Source organism: Aplysia californica, unplaced genomic scaffold, assembly GCF_000002075.1.
Source record: "Aplysia californica isolate F4 #8 unplaced genomic scaffold, AplCal3.0 scaffold00388, whole genome shotgun sequence".
Lineage (NCBI taxonomy): Eukaryota > Metazoa > Mollusca > Gastropoda > Aplysiida > Aplysiidae > Aplysia > Aplysia californica.
Genome location: NW_004797658.1, coordinates 137,616 through 152,700, shown reverse-complemented (window position 1 = coordinate 152,700; position 15,085 = coordinate 137,616). Strand labels below are relative to the sequence as shown.

The following is a 15,085-nucleotide window of genomic DNA, read 5'->3' as shown; positions in this document are numbered from 1 at the left end:
ATCAGCTGCTCATCCAAATAATAAAATCAAAGAAGCCAGCATTTTCTCACCCTTACGATAATTGTGTTTTTATTTTTTTTTGGGGGAGACACCTCATGATCTTTTATGTCCACCTAAAAACACATTTCTGTGTGGATTCTGCACAAGAATATTGACCAAAGGCACAAATTTGGAGTTTCCAAGGACACTCAAGCTTTGGAAGTCACCAAACTTCGGTGGCCAATTTCTCTCACCAGGCGGCCCCTGTCTCATTCAATCGCAAATATCTTGACTTTTTATTAAAGATATATGGGGAAATTTACAATCAAAAGCAGGTAAAATGAACAGGCTTTAAGATTATGTCAATGACCCCCCCCCCCCCCCCATCCCCCCATGCCCAAAAACTGAGGTGTCTTAGTTTTAGTTTTAGTAGAGGTTTTACGGCGCTCGCAACTTCATAAGGTCATATGAGTGCCAAGGGGTGGATGTCAACAGAGAAGTCCTTACAACAGGGAATCAGACTTACTCTGCTCACCTCTCTAGCTTCAACAGCACAAAGTCTGCTTCGACTATCAAGGCACCCCGGAGGTAGTGAGTCGCAAGAGTGGGACAAACATACAAAAGAAGTAGAGGAAATATTGCAATAGTAAGGATTAGGAAAGAAAAAGCAGCAGTTCCCTGTTGTAGATCAGGCACAGTTATGATGAGCGTGACATTGAAGAATCAGCCCATTTACAATTCTACTGTGCATGAACGAGAAATGCCCCCCCTTTGTGAATGGCCTAAAGACACTTCAGTCAGTGGCACCACCCTGGGGGGTTAGAGGAGTCTGATTTCAGCGTGTTGTGACACACTTTGTTACATATATAATATATATATCAAACAATCGCAAAAAAACAAGAGAAAGTGTCCCCACAAACAAGTTGAGTCTGTTGAGCCTGTTGAGCATTTACTCTGTGCTTCCATTGACAACAGCACCACTCATGTCCCCCTGACCCTTGTCTGTCACAGAGACTTGACCTCCGACATCTCCAACTTCTTGCTCTGAGTCGCCACCGCCCCCCTCAGCTATGACCGTCCTCCATTTCCTGCGGAGATCTTCGCTCTCATTCTGTGGTTCAGCCAATCGGCCATCACTTTCTCCCAAAACTACCAGACAGGAAATGGCAGCCCCTTGCTCAGCTAGCTGTTTTGACTTTTCCCTGAAATAGACGTACAGATAATAATAAAAATAATTATCATAATAAATAATAGCATTTGCATAGCCTATATTCCAACTCAACAGCAAGCTCTATGCACTTTACTACCTATATTATTACTGCAGCAGACCCTAGAACTTTCAGCAACCATCTCAGCTTCCAGGGAAGCAAACAGTGCAAGCAGCCGATTAAGCGCTCAAGCATTTAAAAAACTTACAAGATCTTAAGTTGTCACATACAAGAAGTGGATGTACGCATACAGTCAGGAAAATCCACCACTATTTAGGCCAAATAACAGTTCAAACTATTCTGCAGTATGGAGCCAAATAGTAAGACCTGAAAACTTTTGCTCACTCTTGGATAAATCTAAACTTAATTCTTGGAAAAAAGAGCGAGTCCTCACACAAACAAGAGTGCATACAAAAATGGATATGTATCGGAGTATGGTGATGAGTAGAGAAACAGATCTGTTACAACAGATGGTAGTACAGTCCGTGCCGGCTCTAAGCAAGCTGGCATAAAGCACTTTTCGGACTCAAGCATGCTAAAAACGGCTCTTACTGAATCTTTGCTATATAAATTACACGCCTTTAAGAACGGTAACTTTGGCTTCAGGCACGCTTCATTTACAAGACAGTCAATACTTTCATGATGACCCATCAAAGTTCGAACAGAGTCTACACTGCAGCAGAGGAGAGTGTTTAGAGAAACACAAAGAACGCAAGTGATGGACACACACTCACACGCGCGGAAAGGAAGGCAGAGAGATGCACACAGCCGCGCGCGTGGACATAGGATCTAGCCTAAGGCAAAGCTACATACAGACAAGAAAAAATACAAAGAGAGTCGGGGTGACGAGAGAGGGAAGCTGGCTGCGATTTAACATTTGACCCTCGCTATCCATTAATCCTGATTGTGTATCACACGCGAGGTGGGATAAAGGCGGTGGTATGGATGTGGCACAGCGGGCAGTGGTACGCACAGGCAGTGTGTAGGCCTTGTGTGCTGTATCGTGACTGGCCGTCTAAATTAAGTTTTCATTTCCCACTTGACCACAAAACAAAAACAAACAAGCAAACAAAAACTACCATGGCGGGTAAAAATAACAGTGCACACTTTTGCGGGACCGCTATAGGCCTACTTACAAACAAAGGGAAATAGCACATGAAATTTTCTACATGAAAATCTCTGGATTATGTCTACTTCGCACTCAAGCACGTTTCGGCATTAAGCACGCTTAAGCTTTCTCCCGATGACCGTGCTTAAAGCCGGCATGGACTGTATATTCTCAAATATACTCACCTAAAAATTCAGCATTTTTATTGCAGTTTTAAAAAATCTAAGGTGTTGGTTGCATGTGCTTAAGAAATATTTGGTACAAAGACATATACTCAGGGATGCCACTTTTCCGCTTTTTTCCAGTATTTTGATCCTGATCCGCTATTCCGTTATTGAGATCGAGATAGAATCTATAGTAAGAAAGAAAAAAATCCACACACACACAACAACTTGCGCCAAATGTTCAAACAACAGAAAAACGAAGACTTCGCCATAAGTTCAAATAACGGGGAGTGCTTATGTTTGTTTGTCATTTCTCTCTATGTACACCCTTTGGGTTTCAAATTGATATTCATATGTTAGTGAGACTGTGGCGCTTGGATTTTCAGCTATTTTTAAAAAAGTTGAGTGGCATCCCTGAATACTAAATTTTTTAAAAGCAAGAAAAATATACAAGGTTGAGGTAAAATTGTTAAAAGAATGAAACAGTTTCATTTTTTCTCCAGAAAAATTTTGTTTTCTGTGCTAAGTACATTTTCATAGAAAAAAAAAAAAACTAGCTTGCCGAGGACATTCTATGACCTAAGATACAGGCATGTATGTAGCTAGTTAAGCTGATACGCGCAAGAACAAATGTTGGTTGTAATGAGAGCTAGGAATAGATCAAGCTAAAAGAATAGTTTTCGACAAACAGTTGCTCAAAACATAGGAAATGAAATGTTGGATCTACACGGTACTACACCTCCGATACCCATCACACAACCAAAGACTTAAGGCAAAACCCATCTTGAAATACGACACGGAATCAGGGTCACTTGGCGGGGTCAACATGTCCAAGATTGACCCTTGAGTGACTCACCAGTAAGGATTAGTGTAAAGTTTGCCTTCCACTTTGACCGTACTGTGAAAACATCTGTCTTCTGCTCTCTCAGTCTGAGAAAAACAAACAAACCAATGTCTGAAAATTATACGAAAGTCCTAAGTCTAAACAAAGGGTAAAAAAAAACCCATGTCATAGCCAGGGTTGCAAGTTTTCCTGCTTAAACCAGCTTTTTAAAATCCTCCGGCTTTCACGGCTTTTCAGGCCAAGATTGGCGCAGCCAGGAAAATATTTTCTGCCTGGTCAACAAATTGTAACCCAGCACCGGCTAGACTTAAAGGAAGACCACAGCGGGTCTAATAGGCCTAGGCCTCTGTATTAATTATTTTGGCACATGTTGATATCTTACGTTTTTAATGAAATGCAGCGCACCGTGCATAGAATTTTATACCGAAAAATTTTCAGGGTTTTTTTGTCTGAGCCTGCTAGCAACCCTGTATAGCCCATCAGCTCTCTTGTACTCTGGGGACTAAAGACATGACCAGAGTCTGAGATGTAGCTGTTGCTACACACTGCTGCTGGTCGTCACACGCAGTAGACTCGAGCTTGATTCCAATGTGAGGAGAATTTTATTGACTTTCTGCTGAGACATTATATCCCTCTCAGCTCGGGTTGGCCATGACAGGCAGGGTCAAAGCAGCCTGCTTTCTAAATGATCTATAGTGTTGAAGGGGATGTAAAACACCTAGATTAAAAAAAAACCCAACTAAAGACATTCCATTATAAAGATTCAACTACTGGGCAGGTTAGACATTCTTATCAGTGACCCAGTTTTGGAAGATGTCAACAAGGAATACAGGGTTTAGAATGAAGTAAAACAGGTCAAGTGATTTCAAGTTGGTTTAAACAACTTGGGCACCAATGTCAAGGAGAAGAAATGTGCCCTGAAAATTGGGTCATGGTCTGATATCCTGAACGTAATATATACACATATCATCACAAAGGACAGCAGCAGTTTATTTAAAGTACACAAGATAAATCAGGTTATGAAACTGTCGGAACAACAACTTCTCAATTCTTCTTATCTCTAGCGAAATAATGCCCCTGTATGATAATAATAATAACACATAATAACACTAAGAATATCTCCCACATAATACTGCATTAATAATATCTCTCACATTATAACACCATAAATACTTCCCACGTTTGCTGAAGACGAAAATTTATATCGTGACAAGTTGAGACACTTCCCCAACAAATAACCATGTCTAACTCCAGTCTCCCCATGATAATATGATATTTCCTAAAGACAAAACTCATACCTGGGTTTTCACACTTGATATTTCTCCCACAACAACTCACATTCAGGTTTTCCCACATGATATTTCTTGCACTACTCTCCTCTTTCTTTTTCTTCGTACCTTACTTTCAAGGAATACCTCCTATCTTATGCCTTTATATGACCTATTTGTGTGGCAAGTGCCGTTGAATTCTTACTAAAACTAATTCCAAAACTCACCGTGTCGTACTCAGGTTTTCTCACGTGACATTTCTTACACCAGTCATTGAGCACTTGTTTGGGCGTCATAGTAGACGGGTACAAACGTCTGCCGAAGAAAAAATACACTCAAAGCTGTTTAAGATAGTCATCCTTTGTCGAGGAGACAAGTGACAATTTCAGACAGGTGGACCTTTTACATAGTGTCATACTAACATTTTTTTTAAAGTTGGGGATTCTCTTATAAAACTGGTCATTCATACAGGTTTGCCTGTAAATGGAAACTTTGCCTGTTTGCCTATACAGCAAGTTCCCCAGGATTACATCAAAATAATTTGGGAATTCAATTTAATGAAAGTGTGGTAGGTTGGAGGGTGTCACTGGTTAATTCTTATTTTTCCTGTAAAAAAACCATCAAAGCCACATCCGGAAGATTTTACTTGGAGTGGACTCATGAGGGGAAGAAAAAGGGGGAGGAAGAGGAGAGGGCAAAGAAGAAAGGGAAGAAGAAGACAAAAATCCTCTGAGACAGCAACCTTTGTCTATTTGAGCACGCTATAAAATCTTGGAAGATTTTCTTGTAAACTGCTCCCTGCTGCTGAAGTAGGAGGAGAATAATTTACAATATATTAATATAAGTGTGTACACCATTTTATATTTCATATCCAACAGTTTCACAACAAAATTCATTTTAAAAAAGTTTAGCAGCAAGTGATACCATTGTAATTGTACCTGGAAAGATGGGACAAAATCCATAACTGAATTGCTTTTCCATAAAACTCGATTAAATTATTTTTAAAGCCACCAGACAGTGTTCTACTTTTTTTAGTGGTTTATTGGGCGTCACGGGGGGGGGGGGGGGGGGGGGCCACCTGTGTCTGTGGTGTGGAGGTTAGACACTTCACTGTTGCATGTAGGAAACTAAAGTTCAATTCCCCAGGGCGGAGAATTTTTATTAAGTATCTCAGTCTTTCTGACCGGATGTTGAACACCTGTAAGTCCAGGTTGGCCCTGACAGGTACGGTCGGAAGACTGCTTCCCAAATTATCAAAAATTGTGTTTTTTTTAAAAGGGGAGGGGGGGGAAGAGACGAGTCGCACGGCTGTGTTGGTGTACAACACTCCTAAATGTGTCGATGGGGGTGTAAACACCTACATAAAAAAGGGGGGGCAATTTTGTTGGACAGTACTCACTTGTCGTATCTGACGGGCAGCTCAATGAGGACGCAGCCACCCTCCACTTTCCGTCTCTTGACACCGTGGTTCGGGTCAGCGTGTTTTTGCGACAGTTCATCTTGTCTCTCCTTTCTTTGAGCGAGAATTTTTATGTACTCAGACCTCATGTCCCAAATGTCACTGCAGAAAAGAGACAAAGTTTTGAATTTCTTTTTGTACTATGAATTGACTACAGTTCCAATTTTCAGAATTTAAAAAAAAAGCGTGAAGCCGTGAATTCAAGAGGGAACAAATTTGAGCTCGAGATTAAAAAAAGAAGAGAGGCTGGGAGGCCCCAACTAGCTATAAGTTTTAAAAATTCAGAATTTTCGGACTTTTCAGGAAACAGGTACACATGTGCTCAAAATTTTTTTATCATATCTTCAAATACATTTTTGTATCAAGACTATTTCTACATGACACAAAACATGGGAAATTTCAGACCTCTAGAAAATTGGGACCTCTGAAGAAGACGTGAATATTGTCATCTGTACTCACGCAAACTCCTCTAAAGACTTTGCGGCCAAACATTTGTCCGCCTCCGACAGTTCCGTCATTTTGTCGTGAATAATTTGCAGCACGCAGTACTTAGTATTCATCTCATTGTTGTCATACTGAAATGCCTGTGGTGAGAGAAGACAAATGATCAATTTTCCTGTCTGCTTAATTTTTCTTCTTTTTTCTTATTGTGGCGTGTGTGTATAAACATAACATTTACTACCATTTTGACACATTTTATATGTAGCCTACAAATATTCAACACCAAATAGGGATACAGTACTAAAAAAAAAAAGAAGTGATATGATAACATTAGAATTTCCCTTCTTTTCATTTTTTCTGCTAGAATAAAAAATGCGATGTAGCGAGTCTCTGAAATGTGAACCCCAATATGGAAAGGGGATACTGTACTCACAAATAAGAAGAAAAGCAGCTCGCTACATAATAAAAAAGGCTCTAAAATCTTCCTGATAACATCCTAGTATGTTTGTTTAGGAAAAATAAAAAAGTTTATCAACACAATTGAGCATATATAAAGCAGGGTAAAAACAAAATAGACTGATAAAAACAACAGAGGGAAGAAGGGGACTCTCATGGCCTAGAGGTTAAGGTGCTCGCTTCTCATACAAAGGTCTCAGGTTCAAATCCAGGCAGCGACGGAAAAATTTTCTTCTCTAAAATTGTCTCCTTTCACCCCCTTTCCTGCTCTCTAGCAATGTTCTGTTGTCTTGCTTTCATCTCCACTTTCTGCCCCCACCTTCTTTGCCCCCTCCTTTCTACTGCAACTCCTTCTTACTGCTGTCTTTCAGCCACACCCCTGATCTCCAGGTAGGAAAAATCTACACCTAGCCTTCTCGGACAAGGGCGAAAAATTTCGGAGGTCCCATGTGCAAGTTGCGCATGTTAAAAACCCCTTGGTGGTCTAAAATCGATAAGAGTAGGCTTCGGCCGCCACCCGTGCAAAATTCAAAATTTCCAACCAACTGAAAATGTTTGGTGTGTCCTGCGCGCTATTATGACCTTATGCAGTTGCGAGCGCCGTAAAACACCAAAAAAAAAAGGGTAGGAAACAAAGAGCGTCCTATCAGTAGCGCTCTCCAACCAACCACAGCTCAATATCATGACAAAGCAAGGAGCAACAACGACCTCCAGCTATATAAAAAAAAAGTTCAATCTTTCACTCACATATCTTAGATAACTCTTGATCACATCCAGAAAGGATAGCGGCCCCTGCTTGCGAAACACAGAACAGTTCCACTCGGCAGCGCGAGCCACCATAACGGAGCAGGCCCCAGTTCTCTCCCTGAACCGCTCCATGTCGGCCAACGTCTTGATGTCCATGGAGCCGCCACTGTGAGGGGGAAAGAGACATGGTGGGAGAGAATTTACACCAACAAACATCACACTTTGTCAATGAAAACAGCTCAATGTCCATTTCTCCCCCGTTGAGAGGAGATATAGTGACAAGGAGAGAGAATTTACATCAACTTAGCGTAAAACTTTCTCCATAAAACACACCTCAAGGAACATTGAACCTCTATTGGAGGGGAAAGAGACGGTGAGAGAGAATTTACATCAATAAACATCACACTTTCTCCATGAAAACATCTCAATGTCCATTGATTGCTCACTGTGAAAGGAAATAGTGACAGTGAGAGAGAATTAACACTGATAAATTGCACACATTCGCCCCAAATACAGAAGGCTACTCTTAGCCCATTTAACCCTTTTGAGTCCTCCTCCCTCACTTCCCCCCACATCTTATAGTGACACCTCCTTCAGGCCTAGTCTCCCCCCACCCACACATCCTTAATACGGGGAGCTCATTAGGGGATCGGGTCAGTTTGCTAGCCAGACTGAGGGCACAAGGCAGCTATCATGGCAAAAGCTGATTGTGCACGACTTGTCACCTAAAAAAAAAACGCGTTTGTTTTCAGGCGACGAGTCCAGCAATCATCCCGACCCGATCCCATGCACAATGGGCAACCCGTATTAGTGGACTGACCCCCCCCCCCCCCCCTACAGAGACAACAACTCACTTCGCAATCACCGGTATTTTCACAGCCTTGGCCACAGCCTGGATGAACTCGTCACGGTTCGGATTCCGAGATCTCTCGTCTTTCGTTCTCCCATGAACGCCCACCGCAGACACACCCGTCGATTCGATGATTTTGACCAACTCTAATGTTTTTTCAAGCTGAAGAGCAGACAAAAAACCAAAAAAATGTGCAGATTAAAGTCATCAAAGGTACACCTTGTAGGCAGGGACGCCATTGGGACATAGTGAAAAAAGAAAATGAAAACCTACAAAGTTGCATACGCAAACAAAAAGACAGTTAATAGACACATCTAATATAGGGTTAAACAGAAAACAATGGGTGAATATAATAACTGTTTTAACATGATAACAAACTGTTTCCCATCATTGAAAGAAGAAAAAAAGTGGAGAAAAGTCAGGGACAAGATGCTTGAGAAAACATTACAGTAACACTTACACTGAGAGAGAACATTACAGTAACACTTACACTGAGAGAGAACATTACAGTAACACTTACACTGTGAGAGAACATTACAGTAACACTTACACGGTGATAGAACATTACAGTAACACCTACATTGTGAGAAAACATTACAGTAACACTTACACTGTGATAGAACATTACAGTTTTTACACTGTGAGAGAACAATACAATAACTCAACTTACAGTCTCTTTCAGTAAAAACTTACACTGGGCAAACATCTTATCTTGCACGTCACAGGAACTGAGAGCTCCTTCACCAGCAATGTGAGAATCTGAGGGAAGAAAGAGGGAAAAAAGTACACAGAAAGGGAAAGGAAAAAGGAAGAGAGAGAGAGAGAGAGAGAGAGAGAGAGAGAGAGAGAGAGAGAGAGAGAGAGAGAGAGAGAGAGAGAGAGACAGAGACAGAGAGAGAGAGAGAGTGTGTGTGTGTGAGAGAGAGAGAGAGAGAGAGAGAGAGAGAGAGAGAGAGAGAGAGAGAGAGAGCATTATTGATAAAGAGAGCAAAAAGGTTGGACATAGGTAGTTACTTTCAGCAAGAGAGGAAGGGGGAGGAAAAGAGAGGGGAGGAAGGGGGCAACAAAGAGAGATGGGAGGGAAGGTGAATGAGAGCGAGAGAAAGAGAACAAAAGAGAGAGAACACACACAGATTATATATAGATTAGGTTGTGGTTAGTCTGATTCTCCATGAAAACAAAAAGTGATACTAAGAAGCATAAAACTGGTTACTTAACATTTTACGGTCACACAACCAGCAGTAGGAGAAACGCTATCTGGTCAGGTAACCAGGGTGGAAAACCCCTAGTAACCACTAGCTTTCTGCCAGTCACACATCGCCAGGCTACATGGGCGCAGACCTGTACTGAGTGACACTGGGCCAGACTTTTCAAGCTTGGCACAGCGATGCACAGAGTGACTGTTAAGTTTTATTCTGTAAGATTTTCAACACATTATAAAGCTATGAGATAGAGAAGAGCACAAGGATGACTTACTTCTCTCACTTTCTCCGGCTGAGTGATCAGAGCTGCTCCCATTCCTCCCTGAGCGGAGAATAAGAGCATGTTTGTCAATTGGGAAAATGATACATAGTACGAGGATCATAACTCTTCCAATTATATATACACCACTGATCAATATAAAAAATATAAAAAATTAAAAAAACATATAAGTAAACCAGGCTATGGGAGCAGGAGGTTGGTAGGCCCTCTGGTCTGCACCTTCTTTCCTATGAAACATCTGTCGTCCATATCTCATTTCTTTTTTTTTTTAATGTGACTCTCTAGTAACACCTCTAATCTTCAGCACTTGTACGACCTAATTTTGTTGCAAGTGCCGTAAAACTCCTACTTAAACAGAAATGTTCTTTCACAATTGTATGACAAGATATATTTTCACAACCATAACACAAGACGTGGTCAGCAGAAAAAACAATTAAAAAAAAATTTAACTGGGATCGCCAGTATAAGAACAAACCTTGACCGAGAACTCCTTAGGGCATCCCATGTTTATGTCCACCCCAGCTACAAAATCTTGTCTGAAAAAAAATTATTAAATAAATAAAATAAACAGGATAATTCATAAAGTGAAAGCATTGATAGTCACTACATTTTACATACATCCGATTCCAGTCTCTTATAATATAAGTGGCAAACTACCATTACATTGCCACAGTTGCTATGAGGTTTCTTTAGTATGGCTCAGTGATATGCATACTTCATTATAATGTGTGTCTCACCTGTTCTTCCGGTAAACTGCAAGTGGTATCTAACCTGTGCTTCAGTCACACTGTATGTGGTTTCTCTCCTGTACATCAGGCAAGCAGTATGTGTATCTCACCTGCACCTCAGGTAAATTGTATGTTGTGTCTTACCTGTATCTCAGGTAAACAGTATGCCTGCCTCAAGCAGAAAGAAACCTTTGACTTTCATCCAGGGTACAAATTATTCTTTAGAAGTACTATTAATTTGAAGGGTAGAAAAAATGCAATGCTGTAAGACAACATATTCATTTTTTTAACTGAAAAGGTTTTTCTAGAAAATCTTAAATTTTATTCAACCCCTTCACGGCTCACCTAAGCTGAACTTGTTTCCAGGAATAGCACTCAAACGCGTGATCCTTATAAAATGCTATTTACTCTGTGGTACTGTATTAAACGCATAACAATGTATATCATTTTAAAGGGAAATGAATGAACCACTATCATCATCAGCAAAAATTTCGTCAATAGCTTGATACATGCATACATCGTGAGTGATCAGGCATAGCTCAGAGCTAGAGAAGAACGCTATAATTCACGCTATTTCAGTCATTGTTGGTCTAATCAAGGCAAACTAAAGCTTCTCTAACTCGGGAATAAAAGAGCTTCCAGGGGAGTCCACTCTCGATACTAAATTGCAATTACCGGCTGAGTAAGAAATGAAACAAAATAGCGATATTGCCCGGCGTACACTGTACGTCTACAGCGCATAGGAGGGCCTGATTTATAGACGTACATCGTACGCTGAGCAGCAGTGAAGCGGTCAAGAGATGAAAGAAAAAAAGCTCACATTTTCTTAGCCGCAGCCAGAGCACGCTTGGCATCACATGTTCCCTGAGGAGCAGAAAAATCAAGGCTAAAAGGATAATCTAAATATGAACAATTTAAACGTAAACAGACTCTAAAGAAACTAAGCACAGTAGCGTTCCCACCGTTTGTTCTTCCACACAGAATTCAACATAGGTTGAATACTTAAAAACCATGCACAGACCAACAAAACACATCCACAGCTGTACCACATTCAAAGTCTCATACCGTAACTTGTATGAGTCAGATCAAATAAAAATTTGCTAGAAACTGGACAATTAAAAAAAAATTAGTTACATCAACAAAAAAATTAAATAATATCTGAATTTGTAATGTCAACAAGCGGGTGTTGTAAAATGAAGGAAGAAGAGTGATGTCAAGAACCAGAAAAAAGAACAAAAATACCTCATGATCATTCATTCACTAAATAGAGGATGCTTTTCTCAAACAACAGTAAAGCTGAAAAGACTTAACAATCAACAGAGATGTAAAGACATCAATGAGAACTTACAATCTGAAAGATAAGCTTTTCCTTTTCCCGAGGCGCAGTGCGGAACACCACCGTACCATCAGACAAGATGAAGTCAGTTGTTCCAAGCAGCTCTGAAAAAAACAACAAGTTTGCTTTTAAAATGGAAAGATTAACTAACAAAATATATTTCTTCAATAGTTCAGTAGAAGGAAACCGGACTGCATTTTCCCAGTGCAGTGCTGTATATTTTGTTTTTGTTTTAGTAGAGGTTTTACGGCGCTCACAACTGCATATGAGCGCCAAGGGGTGGATGTCAACAGAGAAGTCCTTACAAGGAATATGACTAATCTGCTCAGCTCTCGAGCTTCAACTGCACAAAGTCTGCTTCGACTATCAAGGCACCTCAAAAAAAGCATTTCACAAGAGAGGGACAAACATACAAAAGAAGTAGAGGTAAATGACGATAGTAAGGATTAGGAAAGAAAAAGCAGCAGTTTCCTGTTGCAGTACAGGCACAGTTATGAGCATGACATTGATGAATCAGCCCATTTACAATTACAATTCTACCGTGCATAAGAACATGGTTAATGTCCTCCCTTTGGGAATGGCCTTAAGACACTTTAGTCAGAAGCACCGCCCTGAGGGGTACAATGCTGTATATAAAAGCAAGTAGTGACAACAAATAAGTAGAACAACCATGTCCTAAATTCAACTTATAATTTCCAAGCTCTCAATTTCCAGCTATCTCGTGAGAAAATATCAGTACCGTCTCACCATATATTCACTTATGTCCAGTGAGGACAATAACATTAACGCACTGATAAAATCTCACAGTTTATTATTAATCGCAACAAAGACCACTCATACTCACAATGATCTTGTATCAACTTTCAAGGATAATCTTACCATTATCATACTTCTGACACATCAGTATTTTCCGGTCAACGATTTCCTGTGTCAGGATAAAAGAATAGAAAAAAACATTGTACATATCAATTTACATCAGAAATAAAAACTGTAAGCCTAATACAGTACAGAAAACATTCATTGCAAAATTATGCATATTGTGTCAGAAAATTTTTTTCCAGCAATTACATATGACAAATCATTTTTTGTCTCTCACGGCGTCACTTTTCGCCCAATTCTGTTACCTTTAGTTAGCGTGACTCGGCAGCCCGCCGGAGCTCCCCGGCTCGGGGTCACGGGGTTAATGAACCCTGAAGCAAATTTGCCGCTGTCGGTTAAGAAGTTCGCATTTTTGTCTACGTTTGAAACGATATAACTTCTTCCTCATTCCACACAGCAAACCATTACACGCATGTTCTAAAAGCTCAATGGCTAGATATTTATTCTGTGTTAGAATGGTTACTTTCTGTGCCTTAGTTTTTGTTCTAGATAAGTGTTAGTAGAGTACCCAATATGTCCTATTTTAGTTACATACTTATGAATAAATTATTGTTTATTTTAAAAAGGCACGACAGATCTCTCCAAAATCTGTGTTAAACTGACTACGAATATCATGTCTTTTACCATGAGAAATCTTAAATCTGCGCGAGTAGTACTTAATAGTCAAGTTATAAAAGAAGAAAGATGCACATCTGCATTTTTTAACAAAAGACACTCAGCATTAGCTCTTGTTCTACCATTAAACAAGAGAAAGTTACTCTGTGTTTGTTCATGAATCATGCTGTGTCTGTGGCAGCCTGCATACAACTAAGAAAGATATATATACATTATAAGATTTTTTAAAAACACAAAAGTGTGTTAATACATGGGTAGAGATGAACTTCTTGTATGGAATAAAATTTAATAATGACAGCTAACATTCATTCTTAGTTTTTGTGTCGGACATATGCACGGACACTTATGAATGTAAAGAAATCAGAACATTGTCAGTTATTACAAATAGTTATAGAAACGAAAATAAAAGCTTGAAAAGCCTGGTGCTGATTCAGTGTCACTGGAAAGCAAGAAATTATTCTTATAAAATACAATTATGAGAAGTCATCCCTGTTATTCAGTCAACTTTCAAAACCTAGATCTAGCGTTTTAAGAAAAAAAGGAATAATCTATGGAGAGTAAAACTGATAGCCTACTGTTCGTGTATTACATTGTTGTAGACGTATTCTAGCACTAAAATCGGTTTGCATTTTTTCACAGAGAGACATCAGGGTAGTTTTGATAAACTTTAGAGAAAATATGCGAATATTCCCGATTATATAAGACACATACAGTTGTATTTGGAGGAATTACTTCATAGCGAATTGTGTGCTAGATGGGTAAAGTGGTAAAATTACAGCTTCCTATTATATGCGCAGATACCATCTTTTCTAAGTACCTGCACCAAAGCTATGTCGTTCAGGTCTCAAAAGTTCAACAGTTTTTGTTGTGCTTTTTATTTTATATTGATATTTTTTTCATTCACACTTGTACGAACAAATTTACAATTTAGCATTGCCGACTACATCGGGTCTAACAAAATAACCAGACAAGTTACAATGTCCGTTTTTTTGGGGGGTCTCAAGGGCAGAAATGCGTGTTTTGGGTAAATTAAATGATAGTAAATACAAGGATACACCTAAAACTGTTTACGTTGAAAAGTACCAAAAATGAAGTCAGCTCAGACAGAGCGGCGACAGGGAGCTGACCCCCGTGAACCCGACGTGATAAGGTGCTCGGCGGGAAACCCCCCCCCTATAACTAAAATTCCACTGCCGGTGCGCCGTGCTCTTCAACTAATTTTTAAAAGCTTTAGACAAGGGGGAGAAAAAGGAGAAAAAAAAGATGATATTGTCACTTTCATGCAAAAAAAAAGTAACTCTTTTCTATCCTTCTTGAATAAGTTTAATAACAGTCCGTCCGTTAATGTCTAACAATGGCAAACCTACCAGCTGAGAAAAAGAGAAAAACATTTCCTGAGCAAAATAGAAAGAGAAGAGGATTAAGACAACTTGTGTCTTCTGCTATGGCTAATAGGACCTATTTTAGTAGGGAAGAGACTTTTAGAAGAGTAATATAAAAACACAATAAGGAGGCTGGGGG

At 39.8% G+C, this 15,085-nt stretch overlaps 1 protein-coding gene across 1 annotated transcript in view; it reads right to left on the bottom strand.

Moving 5' to 3' along the window:
• Positions 1–722: 722 nt before the first annotated feature.
• The window catches only part of LOC101858954 (tRNA-dihydrouridine(20) synthase [NAD(P)+]-like), a 22,705-nt gene continuing 8,342 nt past the window's right edge, over positions 723–15,085 (bottom strand). Inside the window, exons 4-16 of the mRNA XM_005103731.3 lie at positions 12,950–12,995; positions 12,083–12,174; positions 11,555–11,598; positions 10,482–10,542; positions 10,001–10,048; positions 9,218–9,283; positions 8,529–8,686; positions 7,675–7,840; positions 6,490–6,614; positions 5,971–6,132; positions 4,799–4,886; positions 3,316–3,389; positions 723–1,181 (exon numbers count right to left, since the gene is read on the bottom strand). Coding sequence (XP_005103788.2) covers positions 929–1,181; positions 3,316–3,389; positions 4,799–4,886; positions 5,971–6,132; positions 6,490–6,614; positions 7,675–7,840; positions 8,529–8,686; positions 9,218–9,283; positions 10,001–10,048; positions 10,482–10,542; positions 11,555–11,598; positions 12,083–12,174; positions 12,950–12,995 — 1,383 coding nt within the window. The 3' untranslated portion in view covers positions 723–928. The remainder of the gene's footprint in view (positions 1,182–3,315; positions 3,390–4,798; positions 4,887–5,970; positions 6,133–6,489; positions 6,615–7,674; positions 7,841–8,528; positions 8,687–9,217; positions 9,284–10,000; positions 10,049–10,481; positions 10,543–11,554; positions 11,599–12,082; positions 12,175–12,949; positions 12,996–15,085) is intronic.